This window comes from Tetrao urogallus (assembly GCF_951394365.1).
Source record: "Tetrao urogallus genome assembly, chromosome: 11".
Taxonomy (NCBI): Eukaryota; Metazoa; Chordata; class Aves; order Galliformes; family Phasianidae; genus Tetrao; species Tetrao urogallus.
In genome coordinates, this window is record NC_136824.1 from 16,741,065 (window position 1) to 16,765,550 (window position 24,486).

Below are 24,486 nucleotides of genomic sequence, written 5' to 3' on the forward strand. Positions count from 1 at the left end.
ATCCTGGCACACTAGCTGGGTTCCTATGCAACAGGGACCCCTGGTGGAAAACTGTATGTGTTTGAGCTTCCAGAAGATGAAAATATATTCCTGAAAAATTCACACAGATACAGACAGAAAAAAAGGAGGGGATAACTGAGTCATTGAGCTCTTAGTCTTAAGTTAGGACAGAACTGGAATAGGCTCTGGAGAATTAAATTGAGTTAGGGTAAGAAGACATCCTCCAGGCTCCTCAGCAAAACTCAGTTCTCTTATGCCTGATATTTCTTACACTACGCTACACAGCCAACAGCCAGAAAGAATACCTGAAAATAGGCAAAGAGACAATCCTTGTCTCCATACCTGAGAAAGTCCGGTGCTTTGGAAATCATGTTTTCAAAATCTGCAAATCCTAATTTGCCATCACCATCCATGTCAGCTTCTTCTATCACTTTCTCACAAACCAGAGTGATTTCTTCTGCTGTTAGCTCTTCTCGGGTCAGCTTATTGAGGGTTTGTTCCAGGTCTGCTTTACAAATGAAGTTATCTGTGTTAAAATCTGAAGAGTAAAAGAAGCAAAGAAAACATCACTTTTCAACTCTCACATTTATTTCCAGCAAAGACATACAAAACTATCTCAGTACATTACCATAGATCTTAAAGGCATAGATAGCTTTGAGCTCTCTGGGAGCCATTTCACTGAGCACAGAGAACATGTCCACAAAATCATTGAAGCTGAGGCTCCCCTCTCCGTCTTCCGAGAAAGATTCCACAATTCTTTCCTTAAAGGGATTCTCCTGTAAATACAAACCTTTTATTACTTAAAACAAATAAAAAAACCAGTAACACCTATTTGGAATATCAGCAAATGTGCCTAAACCTTGCCAAACAAATAGTCGTTAGTTGTTTGAAGATCTCTTCTTGCAGATAACTTTTTTCTTCCAAAATGCATCCAAAAGCTTACATTTGCATGTTATGGCACAAAGTGTCAGTAAAGCATGCTGCTGCACAGTACTGCTTCTTGCCTAGATTTTCTCAGCTCCATTGTTACTCATTTTCTCTATATTGGTGTTGACCTCATTTCTCTTGAGAGCAGACCTGCTTTATAAATGCTAGAATTAAGGTATTAAGAGTGTGAACACCATTTGCATAAAATTGCTTCCTGACAAGCTGTCATACTAATAAAGTCAAGAGAATTACTGGTCCTGCATTATGAAGCTAGTAGATACAGACTGGATGATAACAGAAGAAACTAAGGAGGAAGTCAATAAAACAAATGGAGACTTTATACCTCTGCCAGCACCTGACCCAAGGCTGGAGGAATGATTACTGTTTATGAAAGCATTGTAAGAAGTAAGCATAGCTACCTATCTGCTTAATGCAGAACCACCAATGAACCATCAAACAAACCAAGCCTGTTTATTAAGGATGTAGAATCACATCCCTAGTAGCATCTTGTAGAAAGGTCTTTCATTTTCACTGCTATAAAAAATATCCAACCTCTGGTTGAAATGAATCTGCATTCTAGAATTTTAAACTAAATTTCATCTCTTCAGAGATGATTCTAAGATCCTATTCCAGCACCTTACCAATGCAGTTGGTAACAATGCACTCTCAGAAGACAGTGTCCTAAAACCATGAACACTAGAGCCAGCAAGCACAGAGAAGTTGCTTTACTACTCTGAAGTATAAATAAATAAAAAAAAAGCTTTTACAGCAATAAAACAACATCTTTCCATAGTAATAAAACAACGTATTTCCCACACCTGTATAAAAACTAAGATGAATTTGCAGTTATTTCTATAAAATAGCTACAGATCAATTCAACTGAGTGGGAATAGAACCCATGAACGTGATCTGAACTGTGAGGGGCATCTGGCCAAGGCTGTTCTACAGATCCTGTCTGAAGTCAAAGATGCCAATCAAAATACTGATCATTATGTTTCCAGATTTCCTTTGTGATTTTGATTGGACATCGTTATCTTTAGCTCTTCTTTTAAGCTGCTGCACATCATTAAAAGCTGTTGAATTTAACTTCAGAGACAGCTGTGTGTTAGTAGTACATAGCCCAATTCTTGTAAGGTACTTTGATGTTTTACATTTAGCATAATCAATAGCACAAGCCTATTGTGTTTGAGGACACAGCCTGGTAGAATCCAAATGTCTAGATTCTGTGATACACATTCTAATGAAGAATTCTAGCTAAGTTCCAGGAAAATCACCATTGCTTGAGAACACTGTAAATCTGCCTGTTCATACTAAGAGGTCATATCACAGACTTCTTGGCTGCAGTAATGGCCATGAAAGTTTTCCCCTGTGTCCTTCTTCATGTGTCAGTTACACGTTACATGCAACACACCATTTTCCGCCCATTTTAATTTTAAGGATTCTCGTTTAAAGATCAGCATAAGAAACAATAGCGAGTTGTGGCTGTGCACATAAATAACATTTCAAAGAACATCTAGTTCCTGGAAAGCAGCATTCCTTTCTTCTTCAGGTGATTGGTCATGTGTGGACTCACTACTGGATGACTCCTTGCAGCCTGTTCCAAGATGCAATTACAGAGAAATGGAGAGGCATTTGGGTATAAGGCCTGGTTTGAAAAAGCCTGTCTTGCATCTAAGTACATTTGGCAAGTCAAACCACCCTGGAAATGTAAGAGCACATTTTGGCAGCCTTACCGGCTGTAACTTTGAGATACTTGCATAAAAAAGCTAAAAGGATTATTCACATCCTCAAAGCATACCTATCCATTAGGAGACTGCAACCTAATGGCAGTGTAGGTCTCAACATACATTAACTACCTAATGAGATGCCCCTGAGCCTCGCAGTTTGCACTCCAGGGCTCCCTTCCATGGTAGCAATGGGAGTCTGCCAAAAGGCAAACAGCCATCCAACAGCACCATTGTGTCTGTCAATCTTTTGTGGGTAGGTGAGTTCTCAGAAATCAAATTCAGAATTGTAATTTCTCAGAACAATCATGAAGACCAGAGATTTCAGCACTTCTAAATGCCAAGATAACTCCAACCTTTCTGGCTGAGATAATGGCGAAGATTAAAGTTGTTTTAAAAGATAGCTAAAGTAGAAACCACAGAGTCATGGTCCCAAATGACAGACCATTAAGTCAGTCAATAATACATTAAAATTCTGCTGCATGGCTTACAGAGTGAACAACTTCACAATAAGAAACATTCCTACAGTCTTCAAAGGGTAAAGATTAACAACCTCACTGTGCTCTGAGCTTCATACATGAGGCTGAACTCACTGCTCAGATGAGAAAAAAATAGGCCAGTGAAAAATAAAATGCATCAGTGGGTACTGAAAAGAGTATCTGACTTGAGAGCTTGGAAATACCCCTGTCCTTGAATCTGTGAACACAGATATGGAGAGTTGCTCCAGAAAAAATGGTTGATTTTGTTGTTTCAATTGTTTTTCAGCGGTCAGCTTATCAGCAAGACAAAGCAGGATTCAATTCATCCCACTCTCTTCCTCAAAGCACATACATAAGAATGTATCTGTTAAACGTGTAAATATTAGGGAATGCTCAGTACAACAACAAAAAGTTAGAAATGCTATTGCTCTGATTTCTATAATGCTACATCACTCCCTTCAGATCTGACCCCATCAGAACTAGGAGTCATGGCAACAGCTATAAACTGACATCTTAGAGGCAGCACTGAATAACAAACAAGGACCACACAGATGCAAATATCCCTATCAGCAGTGAATATCAGACCCAGGACTTCCTCGTTCCAAGTGCCAGCCATGATCTCACTAAGTACACTGTGGTTGCATAAGATGAATTAACTACTTGACATGTTAGAGGCCTTGAAAATACCAGCAATGAATTAAAAGGACCTGGGTATATTTCTTAAGTAACTCTTTGCCAAATGTATCTCTAAAATCTAAATGAAAAATAAAATCTTTCCTCGTATTGATTCCTTTCCTTTAACTTTCTCATATTGTGTGTCTTCAGGCAGTATATCTGTAGTTTACACAATGGAAAGTATTAGTTTACCTTCACAGATACTTTTCACATCCTTTCTGTAATTTCATTACCTCTGCTCCAAAGAGCACAGATTAAGGTTCCATCATATTTAAAGGAAAAGACATGGGGGGGAGGGAGCAATGGGGAAAATGATACTGTTCCTTCATAGATCGTTTTCCTTCAAGTACTAATTGTTTGAGAAAGAACCCTTTTACAACAGAAAACCTACATTTGTCTTGTTAAGAAGCTTTTTCCATCCTCTTACAATAAAAATGAGGCAGAAACGATGAAGAACTATTACAGCTAAAACTCAGCTGTTTTGCAGACTGCTGATGTTGAAGCCACTTGAGATAATTCTTGTAAAAGCTATCTATCTTCTTAACCATTGCCTTTTCTAGTTAGACAGCTGTATTTCTACATATTTTTAACGCACCATCACATCTATTCTGGCGTAAGGACTTAGAACACAATATGATAAATCATGATGACTAGTTTTCTAACAACAAAAAAACACCAGGCTGGATGTGGCTCTGGCAGCCTGGTCTGGTGGTTGGTGACCATGCACATAGCGCAGGGTTGGAACTGGATGGTCACTGTGGTCCTTTTCAACCCAGGCCCTTCCATGACTATGAATACTATCGCTAGCCTCGTGCCAGGGGTTGTAGTCAAATCTTACCATGTCGTTTGTTACTCACACCTTGCTCTCACTTCCACCAGAGGTGTGAAAAAAACATATAATGAAAGCACTGTGTGTCCTCTTGCCTCACCCATTTCTCAATCATCTTGTGGCTTGACCAATTAATTTCAAGCACAGTATCCTTTTAGTACAAACTATGTTTTAGAAGTAAGATGTTGCAAATAAATCTGAAATAATTCTCCTTGGGTTAAGATAACTAAGCCAGAGAGGCTGAGCAGTCATTACAAAATGCTTCTCAGTTTCACATCCGCATAAACTGGCCTTCACTTTGGGATTTTCATGCAAGTGACACTAGCAGAGATGCCCAAGCACACAAAGCAGTCTGCAAAGCACTGCTTAAAATCACAGGAAATGGTTTTATTTTATTTTGAAGCACCATGCATGCATTCATGCTCAAACCCATAAAAAATAAGGTGCAAACTTTGATTCTGAAAGGTGACCAATTCACTGTTCCCTGTGTGTCCTTTCTTCCTCCTGACTGATTCCTGTGCCTGCTGCTCATTCTGTTTCAGTCGTGTGTGGATTTATGAACTACCTCACTCACCACTGCAGTGAATGACAAGGCCTGTGAGGATCAATGAAGTCAGAGCACGAGACAAAAGTGGAAAGCAGCAGACTGTAAAGTGAGCGTAGCAAAAATCGTTCCCCTCCAGAAAGCCCTTTTATAACCTACTCTACTCTTGACACAAAGACTGCTGCATCACCAGATACCAGCTTGAAGCTTCTATTAGGGACATATACACCACAATGACAATGGCCACACGTGCACTTCTACGGATCATACGTGACCTCTATGATCAGCCTACATTCCTACATCCAGCTATGAAAAAATGACAGATATAAGGCAAGTGAAATCAGTTTTGTTTTGAAACAATCTTCCCTTGTTACATGGCTTCACACTGAGCAGCTCATACTGTTGCCACATATTTGCAGCATTAATTACTGTAATCTCAGCTAGGCTTATATACTCATTAATTTAGTAGATATATTTGCCCGTGTAACCACAATGGTCAAAATTAGAGAACAGAAACTACAACAAAACAGTTGGAGTAAACTAGATCTGCTAACTTCAGTGTAATGGTAGACCTAATCAACTTAAAGTATCTGCCCCTTCTTTACTTATTTATCGCTTGCCCTGACTTTCAACTTAAGAACCATGAATTAGTGAAAAATTCATTACCAATTTAAGTAAGTTCTTCTTTGAAACATAGGTATCATATTTAAATTCACCCTGGCTCAAAACATTAATGCGTGAAGTAAAGATGCTTCTTTATACTAGCAGAATCTAATTTAGAAAAGTGCATTATTGATTCTATCCATTTGTCAGAATCTGCAGTGGTATTGAGCTGAACACTGCCAGTAACTAGAAGTGTAATGTGCATATGAAAAAAGCCAGGTGCATTGAAATTATCACTAATTTTATTAAAATTCAATAGACATTTAGTTTGTTTGTTTCTATTTTGGGATTCAAACATCATTTTAGTCTTTGTCTTGATGAGAACTTACTCAAGAACCAACACTAACAATTTGTTTAGCAGTCTGGAAAAGTTGGAAAGGTTAAGGACTTTTTTTTTCCCTTATTAACTACAGTAAATAACCACATTGCTTGGAAAATGAACTCTGCATGAAAGACTTCTTTCTCCTCATCTGTATAGGAAGTAGTAAAATCCATAGTGACCACAGCTGGTGCAGGTTTATGGCTGATAACCTTGCTGGCATTTTAAAATCCCGTACTGATAATATCTTGAAAGACATGGTGGGGCAGGGGAGGGAAGTAAGATCTATTATCTTCATTTGACTGTTATTTTACTGGAAACAAGCTCACTATGAACTCTTACAAACTCTGTTCCTGAAATGAGTGGTTAATCAGCAATATTTCTGAAGTCTTCCACATCTCTTGAGATCTGTGAGAGAATTATTAAATGTGACAGCAAATTTTGTCCTGTTGCTGGCATAAAATCAAGTTCAATTTCCCTCATGATGTATTCTAAAGCTGGATCAGAAAGCTTCACAGACTTGAAGGGGTGCATGAAGATCAATTTTGATCCACTTTAAATACACTTCTTTAATCTGTTCCCTTTACCACCTATGTTTGCTATGGCAGCAAGATACGCTCTTGTATCTGAAAATCGAATTATGGTTCAAAACAAAACTTACATTTTCTATCTCAGTTTAAACATTCTGCTGTCCTGCAAACATAGCAGTTAATGTTTTCATGGAATCAATGGTTTCCTAAGTGTCTGATCCTACATCAGTAAAGCAAATAAAACCACATGTGTGATTATCACTATTCACTGTCTTTTCTGAACTGAAGGCTGAAATCAACCTGTCTGGATTTCTCACAAAGCAAATACTGGCCATCTGGCAGTTAAGGGCTTCATAAGAGCTACATAACCGAGGCAGAGCAGTTCATATTGCATTACCAATGTCCTAGAGATTCAGGCTCAGTAATAAAATAAAACTTCAGAAACAGTGATCTTCCACACCAGAAGCACCGGTACAAACACCTAAGACACTAAAGCAGTGAATAAGACATGACCTGCTAAAGAGAGATAAAACTACTTGCAACAGTGGGTGAGTGAATCAAAACCCCTTAAGGAAGATGGATTTTAATTACAAAGACAAAAATGCAATATTCAAGTATAAGCAAAAATAGCTGGCTAGCTGGCTTAATACAATCAAGGTACTCCCACAGTGCTGTGAAGCACAGGCTATTTTATCCTGCCAGGATAAATTGGAAAAATCCAATTACTTTACATTCACACAGGTAAGACCATTAGTTATTTGTGATACTGTATACTAATTTACACTTTCATATATGTCTGCCCATTCAACATGTCAGCACTTCAGTAAATAATCCTATTTCAACAAAAATAATCTTCATTTTGTCCTAGCTGGTAAGCATCATCTAATTGGCTCTTGCTTATTGCTACGAGTAAGTCCTTTTAATTAAATAATCTCAGACAAATCTCATAGGGACCTTAAAAATAAATTCATCTGGTCTATGGATTGCCTCTAAGGGGAAGAAAAAAAAAGTAGAACACAGCAACTATCATAAATATCAGTTCATCCAGATCACCAGCCTAATTCTAACTGGGAACCATAGCAGATAAGGGAAAGCGTTTTCAGAAAGGCGAGTGCAATGGATATCTGGGAGACTTCCAGAGTTAGAGACCACATACAAATCATAAAACTTATCAGCAACTGTGGAATCCTGCTCTATAAAAGCACTCAAATCATTTTTTATGACATTCATGCTGTCTCCAGAATGTCTCGTGGTAATGAGTTCCTCGATATTTTCATGTGCTGTGTCAGCCATCTACCTGACAACTTCATGAAATACCTCCTTGTCCTTTTGAAAAGTAGTACATAATTGCTCTCTTTTTGTTCACCTGCTATTATTATTCAGCTGAATCCTATGAGGAAAAAGAAGGCTTAGAGAAAGCCTTGCAATTCCCAACTTTTAGCTCCATTACCTATTTAACAATATGCATCATCATAGAGCCGATGGGCCCAATTAAGTATGCTTGTGCTAGAACTTCCCTCAGGCTCCTGATTTAGATGTCTAATTACATTTTAAACAATGTAATTCTGGATAATCAGCTTAGAAATTGGTGTTGCAATCTCCACTTGGGATTCAGTTTGAGGTAGGTAAAATACAGGGTACCTTTGCAAAGTACTGCAGACTTTTCCAGATTTGCCTAATTTCTTTATTTGTATAAGAAAAAAAGCAAGCAAAAATTTGTGTTATATAAAATTTTTGAAATATTTATATGATATCTGAACAGTTAATGTTCAATCAGATATTTTACGCATTGATGAACTGAAAAGAACATTTCAGCAAGATCTTTATACCATCTATTTTCAAAGTCCATAATTACTTCTCCGGATGCAGTTTCTTCTTCATTAACTACACAGGCACATAACTTAGGGTCTTTAATAGATATTTCAACACATTTGCACACACAACGTTGGAAACGAATGGTTTATGGAATGCTGTAGCTGCTATTAGCATCTCATTAATAAACAAACCTAGAATTACGCTACTAACTATCCCGTTTCTACTTCACACAGAGCAACATAATGGACAGAGCATAATTTTTGTTTAAACTCCAGCACCTACATGATTTATTAAACGTCATTCATTTCATTAAGATGAGCTAGGAAGGTCAGCTCTGTAAGCTGCAGAGGACAGAATTACACTGATACCCCTGGCAGTCAAGGACACTGAGTGTGTCAAGGACACAGACGATGCAAACAGCTGGTAAGAAACCAACCCAGAGCTGGACTGTTCAGCCTTAGGAGCTACATAGCTTTGGGAGTTCAACGGCTGCACAGCTCTCAACCAATTGATGAAAGAAACATTTTATAAATTCTAGGAAAAGCCTGTATCACATCATAGGTTCCATTTCTGTAAGTATTTAAACAACAAAGAAGTACATACCCATTATATTCTTAAACTAAGCAATGCCAGTAAGGGAATCATTAGCAAAACAAGCCAGTCAAACCCACTGGCTTCTAAAGGACACTATATACAAGGTGGAAAAGAGTATAAAACATAGTTTCATTTCCTCCTCATTTCCTTTACATTCTGTTCCAACTATCTATGCAAGAGAAACATCCACCTAAATATTTTCCCATTTCTGTGCCTGGCTACGCCCTAGTACAGTAACAGCAAAGGAAAGACCTTGGTTGCCACACTGTTTCAAGGCACCAAATTCAATCGCAAAACCTCTGGCAGTCAATTTACAGAGCTAACAAGCCGCAGTTTGTAAGCAATCAGAAGCCTTACCTTTAGCTCAGGCATGTTTATTATAAGCTGCATAGGTAGTTTAACATCAGGATCCTTTGTATAGTCCATGGGCACAACGTTTGGTGCCATTTCATGGTACCGGCCATGCAACCTGTAAACAAGTAGAAAAAAAAGCCAACTTCAATAAACAATTCAATTCATATGGTACAGAATCATGGAATCATAGAGTAATGTGAGATGGAAGGGATCCACAAGGATCACTAACTCCTGGCTTCACACAGAACCACCCAAAATCCAACCATCTTTCTGAGAGCATCATTTGAACACTCCCTGAACCCCATCAGGCTTGATGCAGTGACTACTTCCCTAAGGAGCATGCTCCAAGGTCCATACACTCTCTTCATGAAGAACCATTTCCTAACATTCAGTCTCAGCAATCAGACACAAATCCAGCTAATTGTTTCTTTTTAAGCATACAATGCTAAACCTGCCAAATTTCCATCTTTTTGAAAAGCTTTGATGCAGTATCCAGCATAACTCAATGTGAGTAACTGATAGAAAAACAACAGGAATCCCACAGCCTCCTTTGGAGATCTGAGAAAGATATACATCATGTAGTTAAATGTAGTGTTAGTTTAGCTTTCAAGCAATCCATTGGTGATATTGCTCTCACACTTGGACAGAGCAAGTACCATGACCAATATGGGAACCAGCCCCAAGAGCCACCTCCCAGGAGCTGCACTGATAGGCACTGTGTGCACTATTGTTCTGACACATCCCTCAGTAACATCAATTTCTAACTGGAAATGGTTTGCCATTAAACCCCTGTGCCAACAGCTCTAACTTTCTTCTGTTTCTGTTTCTTCTGTTCTTACAGAAGCAGACAGCACTTCAGATGACAATCTGAATTCATAAGTAATAGTGACCTGGCAGGGAAAGGCTTTGTGTTCTTTCACTCAGCGTGTCCCTGAACAGGAAGCATATCTGATAAAAACAAAGTGGCTTTGGCTCTCTGCCCTAGTCACAGAAACAGTTACATCTTATCAGAGGAGCAATGTAAGGTTTTACAGTGCTATTTAAATACAAACAGGTTGGAAAGGCTGCCATTTACCATAAACAGACCATTATGTATATTCATAAGCCCAGAGTCTGCAACCAGCCTCCCTGCCCTTGCGATGACTACAAATTCTGCACTACCTGCTTCTAGGAATTCTTGTGGATGCCTGCATCATTACTTTCCCATTTCTGGATGTGCTCCCTTTGTTGTCAAGACAGGTAACTCTGCACTGAGAATGCAGAGGAAAACCTGGTAGCATTTACTAGTGTTTTCCATCCACAGATGAGAATAAGAAGAGATTGTTAACATTGTAAAACGTTTTAACAGGCAGATGATGCCCTGTTCCTTCAGATATTGGTGTATGTTTAAGCTTAATGTACTAAACTCTGGAGTTAAAGCCATGATTCCCTAACAAACTGCTAACAAATGAATTCAGCCCAAACCCAAACTACTGATCTGCTCTTGCAGGCATTTCAGGTCTTCCCACTGACCCATCTCTCTAGCATAAGCACTAACTCTTAGGAAACTAAGTTTCAAGGAATTGATGAAAATAGAGAAGTTCCACAGCTCCTTGAGGGAGCTCACACAGTTGCAACACTAATGCTGCTTGTGCATTTATATCAAATTAATTTGCTACTGATCTTGGAGAGAAAGTCTAATTGTCCCCAAGGTCACCACTGGGTGTGTTAAGGTACAGGGAAGCTACTTGTGTAATGAGAACTCTGTGCTGAAAACAACAGACAAAAGCTTGTAATGGCTCACTGATTAGAAGGAAGTAAGCAGAGGCTTTAAAGCGGCCTTCAGAACCTAATGTATTTAATGTAACATCTCACCAAGTGTAGAGCTGCCTCCACAGTACTGGCCACTTGATTTATGTTACGAAGAAGAAAGAATTTCATTCAGGAATGTATCTATTCTATTTAATGCTAAAACAACATGAATGTATTCAACGCACACTCAACTTTAATAATACCACCCAAAAGACTAACTTCTGGATTGCTTTTGCATATTCACAGAAAATAAATAGCAGTGCAGCTTCACTGGCGCAACGAAACAGAGCCAAGAGTGCCAGCAGACTGTCCAAGTAGATCAGAGGAGTTGTGGGTTGACCTGGCCCAGAAATCAACTGTAGAGAATGGAATAAAAGAATTTCCACCAAAATCAAAGCTACTGCCTCTTGTTCAGATAGAAGGGTTACACAGAAGAGTTGTAGAACAGCTCCTGGCAATATGCAGGAACTCAGTGCTTCAGAGACCAGAGCAGCACTGATGAGCCTCTCCATGGCCCTGCACTCAGCCCCTCTGAAAACAGCTGCTATGAGCAAAAGCAACTGCATTTAAGACAGCACTGCACAGACTGCAGGGAAGAATGCATCGTGCTGAAGAAAAGACAGAGATGGGAACTTATTTACAATTGATGCTATAGTGCCCTGGTGATGCAAATTGCCAGGATACACACACTAGCAGGCTGTTGCCTTGAAGCCTATGGACACCACACAGAGCTGATCTCCACATGCAGCAGCAGATGAGCTCTGAAGGAGAACTCAGACCACAGAAAGCCTCTGCACAAGAGCAGGTCCTGGGCTGTAGCTGCAGTCCATGGAGAGGAGCCCACGTTGGAGCACCAGGTCTGGGGGAGCTGCTGCCTGTGGAGATCCATGCTGGACCACACTGTTCCTGAAGATCAGGATCCAGGGTACAGAGCCATGTTAGAGAGCAGGGCTTGAAGAGCTGTGGCCTGTGGGCCACACAGAATCTGTTGGGGAAAGGCAGCATCCCGTGGGAAGGACTGATGGAGCAGGGAGGAAAATGAGAGGGAAGGAGCAGCAGAGAAGTGTTATAAACTGGCTGCTGCCCCTGTTCCCCTTCACTGCTCAGTGGGAGGTAGGGGAAGATGGAAGGGGGTGAAGGTGTTTTCAGTTTGCTTTTATTATCTCATGGCCTCTCATTATCTCAGTAGGAGTTGCCAATGAATTACATGAATCTCTTTATGCTCACTCTGTTTTGCCCATGACGATTATTGGTGAGCCATGTCCCTGTCTTTATCTCAACCCTTGAGACCTTTCCCACTGTATTTTCTCCCCTTCTGCCAGCTTTTAATTAATGTCAGGTGCTCTTTCATCTCTGCAATGCAAAATGAAGCAGTACAAATTCACTCAAGCCAATACTAAATAAATATCCTCCAAAAACACCTGCAGTAAAATAAAAAATTCTGCATGAGAAATGTCTTTGGGCATAGCTTATACCAATAAATTTATTCTAAAAGATGTAGTCATTAGGAAGACTTTGTCTTTCAATACATGTAAGAGTAAAAGCATTCACACAACTATATAAAGCTCAGTGTTTCTTGTCCTGTCACCACCGAGCATCACAGGGGAAAGTCTGGTTCTACTTTCTTCCCATCCTCTCCTCAAGTATCAGCACACATGGACAAGATTCCCCCAAGCATCCTCTTGGCTAGCTGAAATGAGCCCTGCTCTGACTTCCCTCATAAGAGAGGCTCTCCAGTCCCTCCATTGTGCAGGAGGCACTTTGCCCAGCTGTCCCCAGTCTGTTCCACTCCCCTCCTGTACTGGAGAGCCCAGAACTGAACACAGTGCTACAGGCTCCATACAGGTCAGTACTGAAAATGAGTTATTCTCACCTGTGCCTAGCAAACCAGGTGCAACGTGACTGAAGTATTATAAAGGAAAACTTTATGACACAAAAGGTGTAGGTCATAAAGAATGGCCTAGATGTGTGTCATTCGGGGGGCTAAACAAGCTTAACAACAGGAATAGAAACATAATTAACAAGATCAACAGCAGCTTCAGGATGTATGTTCTTCTGCATGTAGTCTCTTAGACACATTTAGAAGATTCCCAATGGTGTAAAGCTCCCTCAAACTTCATCCTCTCAGCAAACCCCTTCTTTACGTAGAGCCCAAACTTTTTGAAAGACAGGATGTGTTAGGATTGCGTAAGCTGTGTTCCAGCCTCTCCCTCCATCTGCACAGCAGCCTGCTCCAAAGGGGAGATGCATCTCAAGCCCTTTTTCGTATCCCTTATCCCACTCCCTTATAAGGAAGGTTTTGCAGACACTTGGAGGAAACCTCTGCTTATCTTCCCAACTTAACTGTCAGGCAGGTTTCAGATTTAAAATCCAGCATATCTGGATGGGCAGACTGGCTTCTCTGAACCTCACCTTTTTCTCTTCAAAGACATGCCAAGGAACAGGCAGAGAGAACAATGCAACAGAATTACAAATGCTCTTCTGTAAAACTGGGCAGCTGGTGCCCAACTTGGTGATTTAGTGCCGTATTCCTCCAGCAGCTGTCTAGCTAGGATAAGGCAGCCTCAAACTATAAAACAACTCTAGTTGACAGAATTTGTGCTTTTGGGCTAGAACAGACGCCCAAGAAATCAGGGTCTGAATGCTTTGGTACTTGCCAAATCGTACTAGTCTAGAGGGAGAAACAGAACCATATGGGCTGGCTAGCAGGCAAGCATTAATACTGGAGTTATAGGTTGGCTGCTAGAAAATCTGGTCCACAAAACTGAGGAAGAGAAACACTGCCTTGTAGGAGACAACTTAACTACTTGTTCCCATGTACAACCACAAGACAAGCATGTTAAGCAAACAGATGAATTGCTGCTATGAATGTAGTGTGGTGGGCTTTTTTGTTTGCTTGTTTTGGATTTTTTTCCTAAGCCTCTTTCCCTCCCCCTCCCCAATGGATCTTTTCCAGTACAACAAATCTTTTTTGAACAATAGTGCCAACTACTGAGGTCCCAAAGATGCCAGCTGGAATGGAATTTCTCCCTTCTCCTTATTTACTTTAAATGGTATGGGGGGATATTTATTTTTAAAATTTAATTATACCAACTAATCCCACTGTCACAAACCTTACGTACAACAGGCAGTTACGTTGCATTCCACATTTGCAACTTTTTCTCCTATCTACTGATAGCACTTCACTGCTTGAATATCAGTTCAACTTGTTGCTAATTTTACATATATATATGATTTTGTAAGGTTGATCTTCAGGGTCTGATTCACTTCTGCTCAATGTTGTTTAGGATTTTTGAAAAAATACATTCACATGTACCTTAGCCAAGAAGTTAGTGCACTTACACAACAGAGGCAGGGAAGAACTGACACGTGCAGGAATATACAATCATCCTTTACCACAATAAAGATATGTTGCATTTGTTTGTTCTCTCTTATCCACAAGAGTAGCCACTCATGAAGGAGATCTGCTTTCAGCAAATTCACAGTGGCTGCTTCTGAGCATGCATTACGTTCTAGGCATCCCAGAGCTGAGCCGCTGTTCTGGAGTCTGTCTGTATGTTGAAGTTGTGCCCTGAAGTTCTGGCCTAATTTCCACATTCTGAGCAACAGAGGAGCATGTTTTCAAAGCCCTAGCATGTACCTATCAAAAAAGTTAGTAAGGTTCTAAACATTTGTCAGCTGTCCCCCAAGTATCTGAGATAATACACTCTCAGTAGTGACACAAATATCTCTATGTTACCCACCAGTCTTTAGCATCCTTTTGTCCTGGGCTCACAAGTGCTATCCAATGGGTTGTGGGAAGCACTTCCCAAGGAGTGTATTTAGATTTTCTGGTGATAAACAGTCACCTGAAACACCAATAACAGCGTATGGCTTTTCTCTTCCACCAGCCACGTTTGCTACTTCTGCAGCCCATACTGGGTTTTCTTCACCTCCTAGACTGCTGTTCCGTGGTGCTTATTTCCTTCTCAGCTTATATTCATGAGCTGTTCTGTTTGCTGATAGTTTATAAACATACTGCTTTGCTTTCCACACCTGGTTTTTCAATCAGGAGAACATGTCCAGAGCCCCCCGACAGCAACCTGCATTTATATGCTCAGAAGTTGATCATAGTACCAAAGTCCTATCCTAAGTCAATCTAACATCTCTCTTGCACAGAAATGCAGAGTCCAGCTCTCCTCTCCTTTCCTCATTTTCAGCTGCATTTTCTTGCTCTAGCACTCACCTATCAGAAAGCAGTTTCAGCTCACTAAACCAGCCAAAAAAAAAAAAAAAAGAAAGAGATTTATTGTTGTTTGGGTTTTCTCAGAGGCTATTTTTCCCCAGGGAGGGAAGGATAAAACCACTTAGCCTATTTCACCTAATTGCAGTGTCATGCTGTTTTACATGAGATTAAATTCATCTAAATTGGAGCCGCAGTACTTATTCCTTCACGCCCATCTAAACAACTGTGCCCCTTCTTTTGGGTCATCACTAATACTCACAGGAATAGGTGGTGAGCCAGCCAGCCAGGGAGGCTCATTTCAGCCAAAAAAACTATTAGCTTTTCTTTGGCAAGATTACTCCTTGCTGGATCAACTCACTGAACTCAGCAGCTGCACTAGAAATTCAGTTCAGACTAAATAACCTTGGATCTGCATTTCCTTCATGCCACATCTGAAAGCATCCTGCAGTGCATAATGAAAGGCACAGCAGTACTTACTTGCTTTCTAAATTGCAGCATATGACAAATCAATAAGTGCCAATTATTGAGGGGTTATAAACCCTTTTATTCCCACCCAGAGAATTTAGCCCATGCCAAAACACCTCTCGATTCTACTCCACCCTTAGACGGCAAGCCACAGCTCATACTTAGCACAATAATGCAGTCAGTTGCGGTTATATCTGCCCTATCATAAACTGATCACGTATAGAGCTTCTCAATAAGCAGATACATCACACTATGAGGATAAGGCAGAAGAGGAAACGTAGCGATTCCAAGTGACTGTTCCTCCTCTCACAGCTTCATGCTTTTTCAGAATTACTCCCATGACTTAATACTTCTAAGCACTCTACATCAAACATTAATATCCACTTTGGTATATAGTACTTTGGAAACAGAGCATCTATTATCCACCATCCATTAACCTGATCTCTTACCCCAAGAATATCTGTTTTTCACAGATAATATTCTGAGGTTGCACAGTTTCTCTTAAGCAGATTTTTTCCCACTTTTTTTTTGCACAATACTGCACAATCATGCAGCCAAAGGCTCCCTTATCCCCCATACACAGTCCATAAGAAGGAGGTTTCCTTTGGCCTAACAAAAATCACATAATTGAGTCTAAGTGCATGCTTTGTTCTCTTCCCAGGGAATAGATGTTTTCCTTACAGCTTCACTTATACAATCTATTAGGCTTTCATGGTACTCAAGTCAAAGAGAGTTATATGTTCTTATTGGAAGAAGCTGCATTTGTATTTCACAACAAATTAGGAGAGGGCATTACAATTTGTATCATCCATACACTCTGGACATTAGTGAACAGAGAAAAACAGCAACACAAGGCTATTTATTGACATTTCTTTGCCTTTTAGAAAACCAGTGCTCATTACAGCCTGTCAGTGTTATTTTAAATCAAACACCACTTGCCACAGTCAACACTTGACTGTGTTTTAGCTGGTCTATTTAAATGACCAGGTCTATCAGGTGACAGTGACATTTCTCAGATACTGTGAGCCTCACAAAGTATGCAGACCAGTGTTTGCACTGCAACAGGATGCAAAACCTACAACTAAGATCAGTTTTAGCATTCTGTAGGAATAAATAGCTTCAATTATCCTTACCAGGCAGAACTTGCAACCTAAACAAAGGGAGTATTCTCCTCACACTTAAAGGGCACCAAAATATGAGGTCTGGGTATAACAGACAAATTAAAGGGGCAGTTTGTCAGGGTGCTTGGTTGCACACAGACGAGTAACAGAGTAAGAACGTAAAAAATAGTTTTCAATTCCTTAGCCCCTACCTCACCCAGACAGGCTTTTTGAGATAAAAAAAATCTCGTTCTTAAGTAGCAGGAGAATCTTTTCCACAGCTTTGTGCTGCTTCCCTCTTCTGCAAGTCCTATGAATCAGCGACGTCCTCTACTCTGACACACTTGCAAGGCAAGGATTTAAAAAACACAAATCACAAATTATTTATCTGTGAATGCTGTTTCAAATCACACAGTTCTGAAGGACATACAGTCCACAATACCACAACATCTGCAAATTCAGTTCATTTATACCTGCTATTTCTACAACGTCCTGAGACATTCAGTGCCTTGAGATCAAAGGCCAACATGTCACACCGTGCACCAAATTCCAGAATGTATGTAAAACACTTATGCCATTTCCATAAGGAAATCTCTCTTCATTTCTGCCAGCTTTTACCTGCTTGTCAGAGCTGTGCAATGGTAACAAATATTTTTTTATCCACTGCAACCCAGAAAAAAAAAAAAAAGCAGAACCAAACAGAGTAATATTTCTTTCTGACTTCCCAGTTCAAAGCCAGCTTTGGCCAATGCCATGAACTCCTGTTAGCCATCATACAGTGACTTGTCTTTTTTTCCTAACTTTGGAACAACTTCTCCTGAAATCCAGTGTCTCCTTCAAAGTACACTCTATGTATTTTCTCAGCTGCTCACAATGGCTCAAATTTACAGTTTGGAAACGCAGTTTTCCAGATGTGACAAAGTCTGCCTGTTCAGATTCAGCAGTTTCCTAATTACATCTGCTGGGGAGATGCTTGATTCCTTACTTCCCCTCTATCATAATCATTTTACAGTTCTGCATCCATTCTCACCCTGACAACACTGCATTCTTGCTAGAAAATTAGCCGTATTTTAAATCATATTCTTTAAGTCAGGCCTGTGCTACACACACTTTAGATCTCCATCCGTGCAGATTTTTCTTCTCTAGATGTGTGTTAGCTGTACAAACACCAAAAACGTAGCTACCTCCTTGCAGCAGAAATCAATTCCACTTTCAGGGTATCCATTTCAATATTTCTCTCCCAAACAAGAACAAAGAGAACAATCCCTGAACGAAAGATGGCACAGTGTCCCACTTTGCTAATTGCTTCCCTTGGAAGGGTCCAAATGCCCTGACAGACCAAACACAAGTGACAAATCCGAGCTAAACTGGCAAGCTAACATCCTTAGTTTGTAATTATTTCCCTCACTGGAACAGGGTATGAATACAAGTATTAATAACTGCTTATTACATTGTGTTGGTTGTTGGTTTGTTTTCAGTTTAGACTTCAAAGGGAATTAGAGAAATGCAAAGCAATTTTCATTTATTCAGTCCTGGTTAATTTCTTTCATAAGCTGTATAATGAGCTGCTCACGTGAAACAGAAGAAGAGTATTTTCTGGTTTCTTTCAGTGTTAGAAAGTGCACAGAAAGCAAGACTAAACCATTTCTGTTTGGTTGGTTTTTTTTCCTGGCTGTATAACGTGTGTATCTGAGATTTGGTGGCTACACGTGGACATCTTTTATTCAGTATCCAACTAATGACACTACAGGAATATCCCTGACACACAACTGCTGTTTCAGACAACTATGATGACAAATTCTGCTGCTGTCAAAGTCAGTGTTCTTTAAGCAGAACTAACGTTTCAGCCCTGACAGAACACACAACGGCCACTCGTGGTTATTTGAGCTGCAGGCCTTTTGTAGGGTACAAAAACACAGCGTGACACCTCTTTATAGCTAGCAATTGTGTGCCGTTCCTGGAGGTTTGCAGCTAAGGAAAGCTTGGTTAAAGAAGTCACCTCCCTGGTACAGTTACCCATGCCTGTGAAGCCTTGACTTGCTTTGAGACCAGTCTCTCTGGTGGGGCCAGCCTGCATTAAACTCGTATTTAGGCCCACCACAAAGCTCTGACTAGTTCAGTCACATTATAACCTGACTTGAAACAACGCTGCACTTAATTTTGAACCATAACAATTAGATGAAAGGACACAGACCAAACTCAGCCCTGGCATTGCTATCTTCCTACTGCTCAGATGCTGTCCATGGACCAGAAGCAAGTGCTTCTTTGTGAGCAATGAGAACAAAATATGCCAGAAACTAATTCAAATATCACCTGCTTTTTTCCCCCCATGAAAAAATAAATCATCCCATCTAATATCATACCATTACTTTTTGCCTTGACAGAATTACTGAATGTCTTACAGAGGCTTATGCCAACAGAGCTAAGGCAGAGAACATTTCTCACGTAGACCACATCCATTTTTGACTTGAGAGAAGTTCCCAGTGTTTATGAAAACAAAAGCTGTTTCCCTGATACCTCTTACATCTCAGAAACGATTCAAATCTGAGTCCTGGAACACTGTGAGCTCCTAGGTCTGAAGCCACAGATTCATCCTCCCTCCTTATTAGGGCAAAAATCCTCAGGGAAAACAAAAATACGAGTGGATTGACAGGAAAAAGCCTATGATGTACTTGCACACATCCTTAGTCTGAAGGTTAGAAGATCAAGAATCTATGGCAGGCTCCAAGGCAAGAAGTCAGCACAGACAGACAGGAATGATTTAGGTTTGACCCAGTCCATCACAAGTGAAACAAAGCAATGCTGTGTACTTCAAGCACTGAGACCCACAACTGCTTAACTGCAATCCCAGCCTTAGCAGCTGACTAAAGAGAGAGTTCCTACAGAAACAAAGCAGAGGACACATCTCAGTGCTTATGTTCCACCAGTTTTTCTCATGCTGGGGCCCATACCAAAGCCCACACTGACTGAAGAACAAGCCCTCACTTCACACCTGAGCAGAAGAGCAGTGCATTCCTCTCATACAGTCACAGCTTCTCTGCCTATCCCTAGAAAAACCTATGGTACAGACATTAACATCTTTTTCCTTACATACATTTACATATTATGCATGTATCCCAAGTCCAATGCTACACTCATTCACTTATTCAAAATAACCAGCTTCCTCACTAGTCAGAAAGAAAGGTTTAGCTTTTTCCACATGGATTATGAAGAAAAATTTAATAGAACTCACTTACCGAAGGATTTCTTTCCTAGTGAAGAACGTGCAGTCCTGTAAAACACAACAGGTGTTACTGTATGATAGGAATACTGAAAGCGCAAATCATTACTTTTTAATATTTTTGGAAGGAAACTCAGATCTGGCAGAAAAAAACATTAAAGATGCCATTTCTTTACCATCTAGCTTTGATTCAGAAAGCAGCAGATGCTATAAAATAATGAAAATATTCTAAGGATGGGGCTGTCAGGAAAAATTATATACCTAGAGTGGAATTCCTGGAGAAAAAAACATGCAGTTTGTTTGCAATTAGTTGGACAACAAGATGATCTTTGAGGTCCTTTTCAACCCAGGCCATTCTATGATTCTACAATTCAGTCTGCTGAAACATTCCACCAATGTGAAATGATCAGAAGAAAAATTAAAATAAGTAAAATATAGGTGAAAAATATTCTACAAACAGATCTAGAACACAATAAATAACGAACAGATTAAGAAAACTACCTTGTAACTTGGACTCTGCAATTCACACTTACTTAAATCACTCCTTACCAACGTCAGAGTTTTGCTAGGAGAACTGGCACTTCACAAGCCAACGGCGATTTGAGCACTGAAATATTTTGCACTTTGTGTATTTCTACACGTCACTAAACAGGCTATATTACCAGGTGTTGCAAAAGCACAACAGTCAGACACATGCCATTAATGGAAGGAAATAGTCCCTAATTTCACTATATTATCTACTAGATGCTAGGGGCAAATTCTGCCCTGCCTCCAAAACTAGGAACACTGGTGGCAATGAAATATTGGGTGACCAGTTCAGCTTCCTGTTCAGGCCATAGGTTTGGATAATATACAGCTCTGTGTCATGGAGCTACCAGCTGCTGGGGAAAGAGCATGGGAGCAAACGCTCCAATGACAAAGGCATGCAATGGCCCAGGGGATGTGACAGACACGTGCTCAAGAATTCCGCCTTTCTCCTTTAATGTAAACATTTAAAATATATAATAAGAGGCAGTTTGTGACAAGATAAGAGCAGCGGGCCTGACTGGCCCTGCTGAAGAGTACATATAACTATCATAGCCTCACTCCTGTTCTGCACTTCAGGCAATGAGAGAAAATTTCATTTCATTCCTAAGGTGAGAATTAATCTGGCTATAAATGCTTGCTGCTTCAAAGGAAGGGAAAAGCCAATGATCACAGCTATCTGAAGCAATCAACCAGCTTGTCTCAGGTGTCCAGGTAAGGTATCAGTCCTGCCTGGTATCAATTACTCAGTTTGCTTGTTCTCCTCTGTATAAAGCAGCAGGAGAAGAGCTTTCCCCTCCGTGTGTTGCACAGCAGAATAGTGTTACAAGGCAGTACAGGAAGGCACCTTGAAAGCTGCTAACAGAGATGTCACATTGTCTGGAACTGCACAAAGTGAAATAGGAGCCAGCTGGGAAAGTCTTCATTAATTCCAACGTGTTCACTACTTACAATCAAACTGCCACTTAAGGATGCATCATTTACTGGTGAAAGGCAGGTACAATCTCACAGATGATTGTGATGCTCTGTGCAGCAACCATCCCGTAATTATACAGGCTTGACGAAACAGCAGGCGCTGTTATTTAACTAGAAAGCTGACAGGGAATTGATATGCAAATAGAGATAAAGATGAAAAAGACAAGTTATCCTTCATCTTCCAGAATCTTGTGAAAACACCACTGAGAAACTTTCAAAACATCATAATCTTTTTTTGCTAAACTGTCTCCTTTCTGCGCCTTCCAACACAGTTTAACTTATACTAGCATCGACATAAGGGGCAGAGTTAAAGCAAGTATCTATTGGTGGCAGGAAAGAGGTACAGGACTGCCCTTTCTGTTGTAAGCAGACCCACTTTGGATTGGAGCCACCATGGAACACAGGTCTAAGCATAATTCCATTTTGTAGTTGCTGGAACAACAGCAATTTAATTCCGATTTAATTAAAAACCTTCGGCCAGAGAAGCACGGAGGTGATTCATCCAATTTTCTTCTGCCTACTTCATTCATACAGAAAAATACACAATGATAGACAATAAGTAGTAAACTGACATGTTGAAATAACAAATGTCACTGAACACATCTGTTGTCACATAGGCTGTACTTTAGTTAATCATGGACTTAAAAAGCAACCTGCCTGTCCTACTTGAGCACAGGCAAACTACTTAAAGAAACGGGAACACACTTTTCATAATTTGTAGCAATTCTAGATTTCTGGCAAGAATTTATCCTGAAAATATAGGCTTTTTTTTCTAATTCTATGCCATGTCCTGAAACACTACAGCAGGCCCTCACGGCTTTCAGGTTACTCAGAACAGAACAGTTCAGAATAGAACAGTCTCGCCTTGAAACGTTACCTCCTCCAGGGCCTGGGAGAAAAACCTGCTTCTCTTCTAAGATCTGCTGTCCCACTTGCTCTGTCCTTGTGCCCTTAGAAGTGAGCTAATTGCAAGTGCAATATGAAGGATTACTAATGGTTGTTTGGAGATAAGATACTACTTCAACAAATCAGCAATTATCCGCTTAACATCCTTATGGCTAATAAAGACAGTGAATATCATAAAGCAAACAGAAGATTTCCTATTGATTTTAATGAGATCATTAGCTTGTATAATGGGACTCTATTCTCATACTTGGCATTTAGGTGGCTTAACTGGTTCTTAAAATATTCTGCAGAGAAGAGACTCAGACAGCTGGTGCACTTGGGTTGTACAGAATCACTGAGTCATAGCACGGCCTTGGTTGGAAGCAACCTTACAGCCCACCCAGCTCCAACCCCTGCCATGAGCTGGTTGCCACCCAGCAGGTCAGGCAGCCCAGAGCCACATCCAGCCTGGCCTTGGGCACCCCCAGGGAATGGGGCTGGTACTGCGACCTTCTGCCAGTCACTGCATTGCTCGTGAAGCAGAATTAACCATCTCTGCTCTTAACATTTCCTTTTAAAACCAACACAGCAACAGAAAGGTTTTGCAGAACCAGAACTGATAAGTGTTTTATCCTTTGACCTGCTGTGTCAGGTGAATGCAAGTTCAGGACAGATGGTAACATAGAAACAGTGGCCCCATTAGCCTTCAGGACTTCATCACAAACTCCTAGATTGGTTGTGCTTCATATTTAGGGCGACAGGATTTGAGCAAAAAATAGGAGTAGAGGTAATGATACTGAGAGCACTGATTAACTAACCAACTTTAATCTCACACGATATACATACAGAGCATAAGGTGAGGCATGCTTCCAAGATCAGAACACATTATGATTTATTCTGTGGCATCTACTGCCAATCAAATAAAACTGATTTCATACAGAGAAGGTAACGTTTATCAGCAAGGAACAGAAGAAAAATTGAAGAACAGAATCGAATGAGAAAACAGCAATACTCAAGTATGCAGAGGCACTTCTTGCACCTATTAAATGTATATATCTTCTTTACAACTACACATGTATAATTATACGCATAATTTCAGGAGAGCAGGCTTATTCTGCTCCTGCAACAGCTACATCACAAAGCTTTATAAGCAAATAAGTGCAGCCAAACAGCCCTTGCAATGCAAAAACCAGTCCCAATCTGACAGCCTCACACAAATGCCAACAGGCCACAGATAAAGCAAACCACTGACAAACAGGCACTCGGATAGCATCCTCAGGCCAAGACAGATGAATCCCTTTTAGCTGTCTCACTGAGCAGCTTTTAAGAAATGAGAGGACTCAATGCTGTATTTCAAATATTAACATCGTACAGCAGTATTTCATCTGGAAAATCCCAAGTGATCTTTAGCACTGTGGCAAAAGGAGTCCGTGTGTCTAAGAATACTTCAAATGAAACACCATGAAAATGTCGTCGTGTTAAATAATCACAAATCAAAAGTTAAAAGGTGCCAGATAAAATGAAATGAGTTTTCTTGCAGTAGATGCATTATTATCTCCATTCCGTGCAGACGTTCTGCTTTTGGATTCTAGTTGCCATACAAGTAAGGCCAGCATAGAGCTGTTGTGTGAGACTGAATCAGCAACACGTTTATATGTATTTTCATCACTGTGCAGAAAAACACAAGCAGAAAACCCCTGCAGCCCCCACTGAGTTTCAGCAGGCCAAACCTGCAGCTGTGAGAAGCAGTGGGGCACTGGAGTGAAAGCAGCCGGACATAAGCAAGTACTAACAAAGAAACAGACTGTCAGCAAATGCAATTTTGCTCAATCCATAGATGCAGCAAA

The 24,486-nt window shown here is 40.3% G+C and overlaps 1 protein-coding gene across 1 annotated transcript in view; it reads right to left on the reverse strand.

The window, feature by feature from the left end:
- The window catches only part of ACSBG1 (acyl-CoA synthetase bubblegum family member 1), a gene marked incomplete at both ends in the record, with an annotated part of 75,411 nt that overhangs the window by 4,555 nt on the left and 46,370 nt on the right, over nt 1–24,486 (reverse strand). Inside the window, 4 exons of the mRNA XM_079540799.1 lie at nt 343–538; nt 629–776; nt 9,457–9,568; nt 20,271–20,305. Coding sequence (XP_079396925.1) covers nt 343–538; nt 629–776; nt 9,457–9,568; nt 20,271–20,305 — 491 coding nt within the window. The remainder of the gene's footprint in view (nt 1–342; nt 539–628; nt 777–9,456; nt 9,569–20,270; nt 20,306–24,486) is intronic.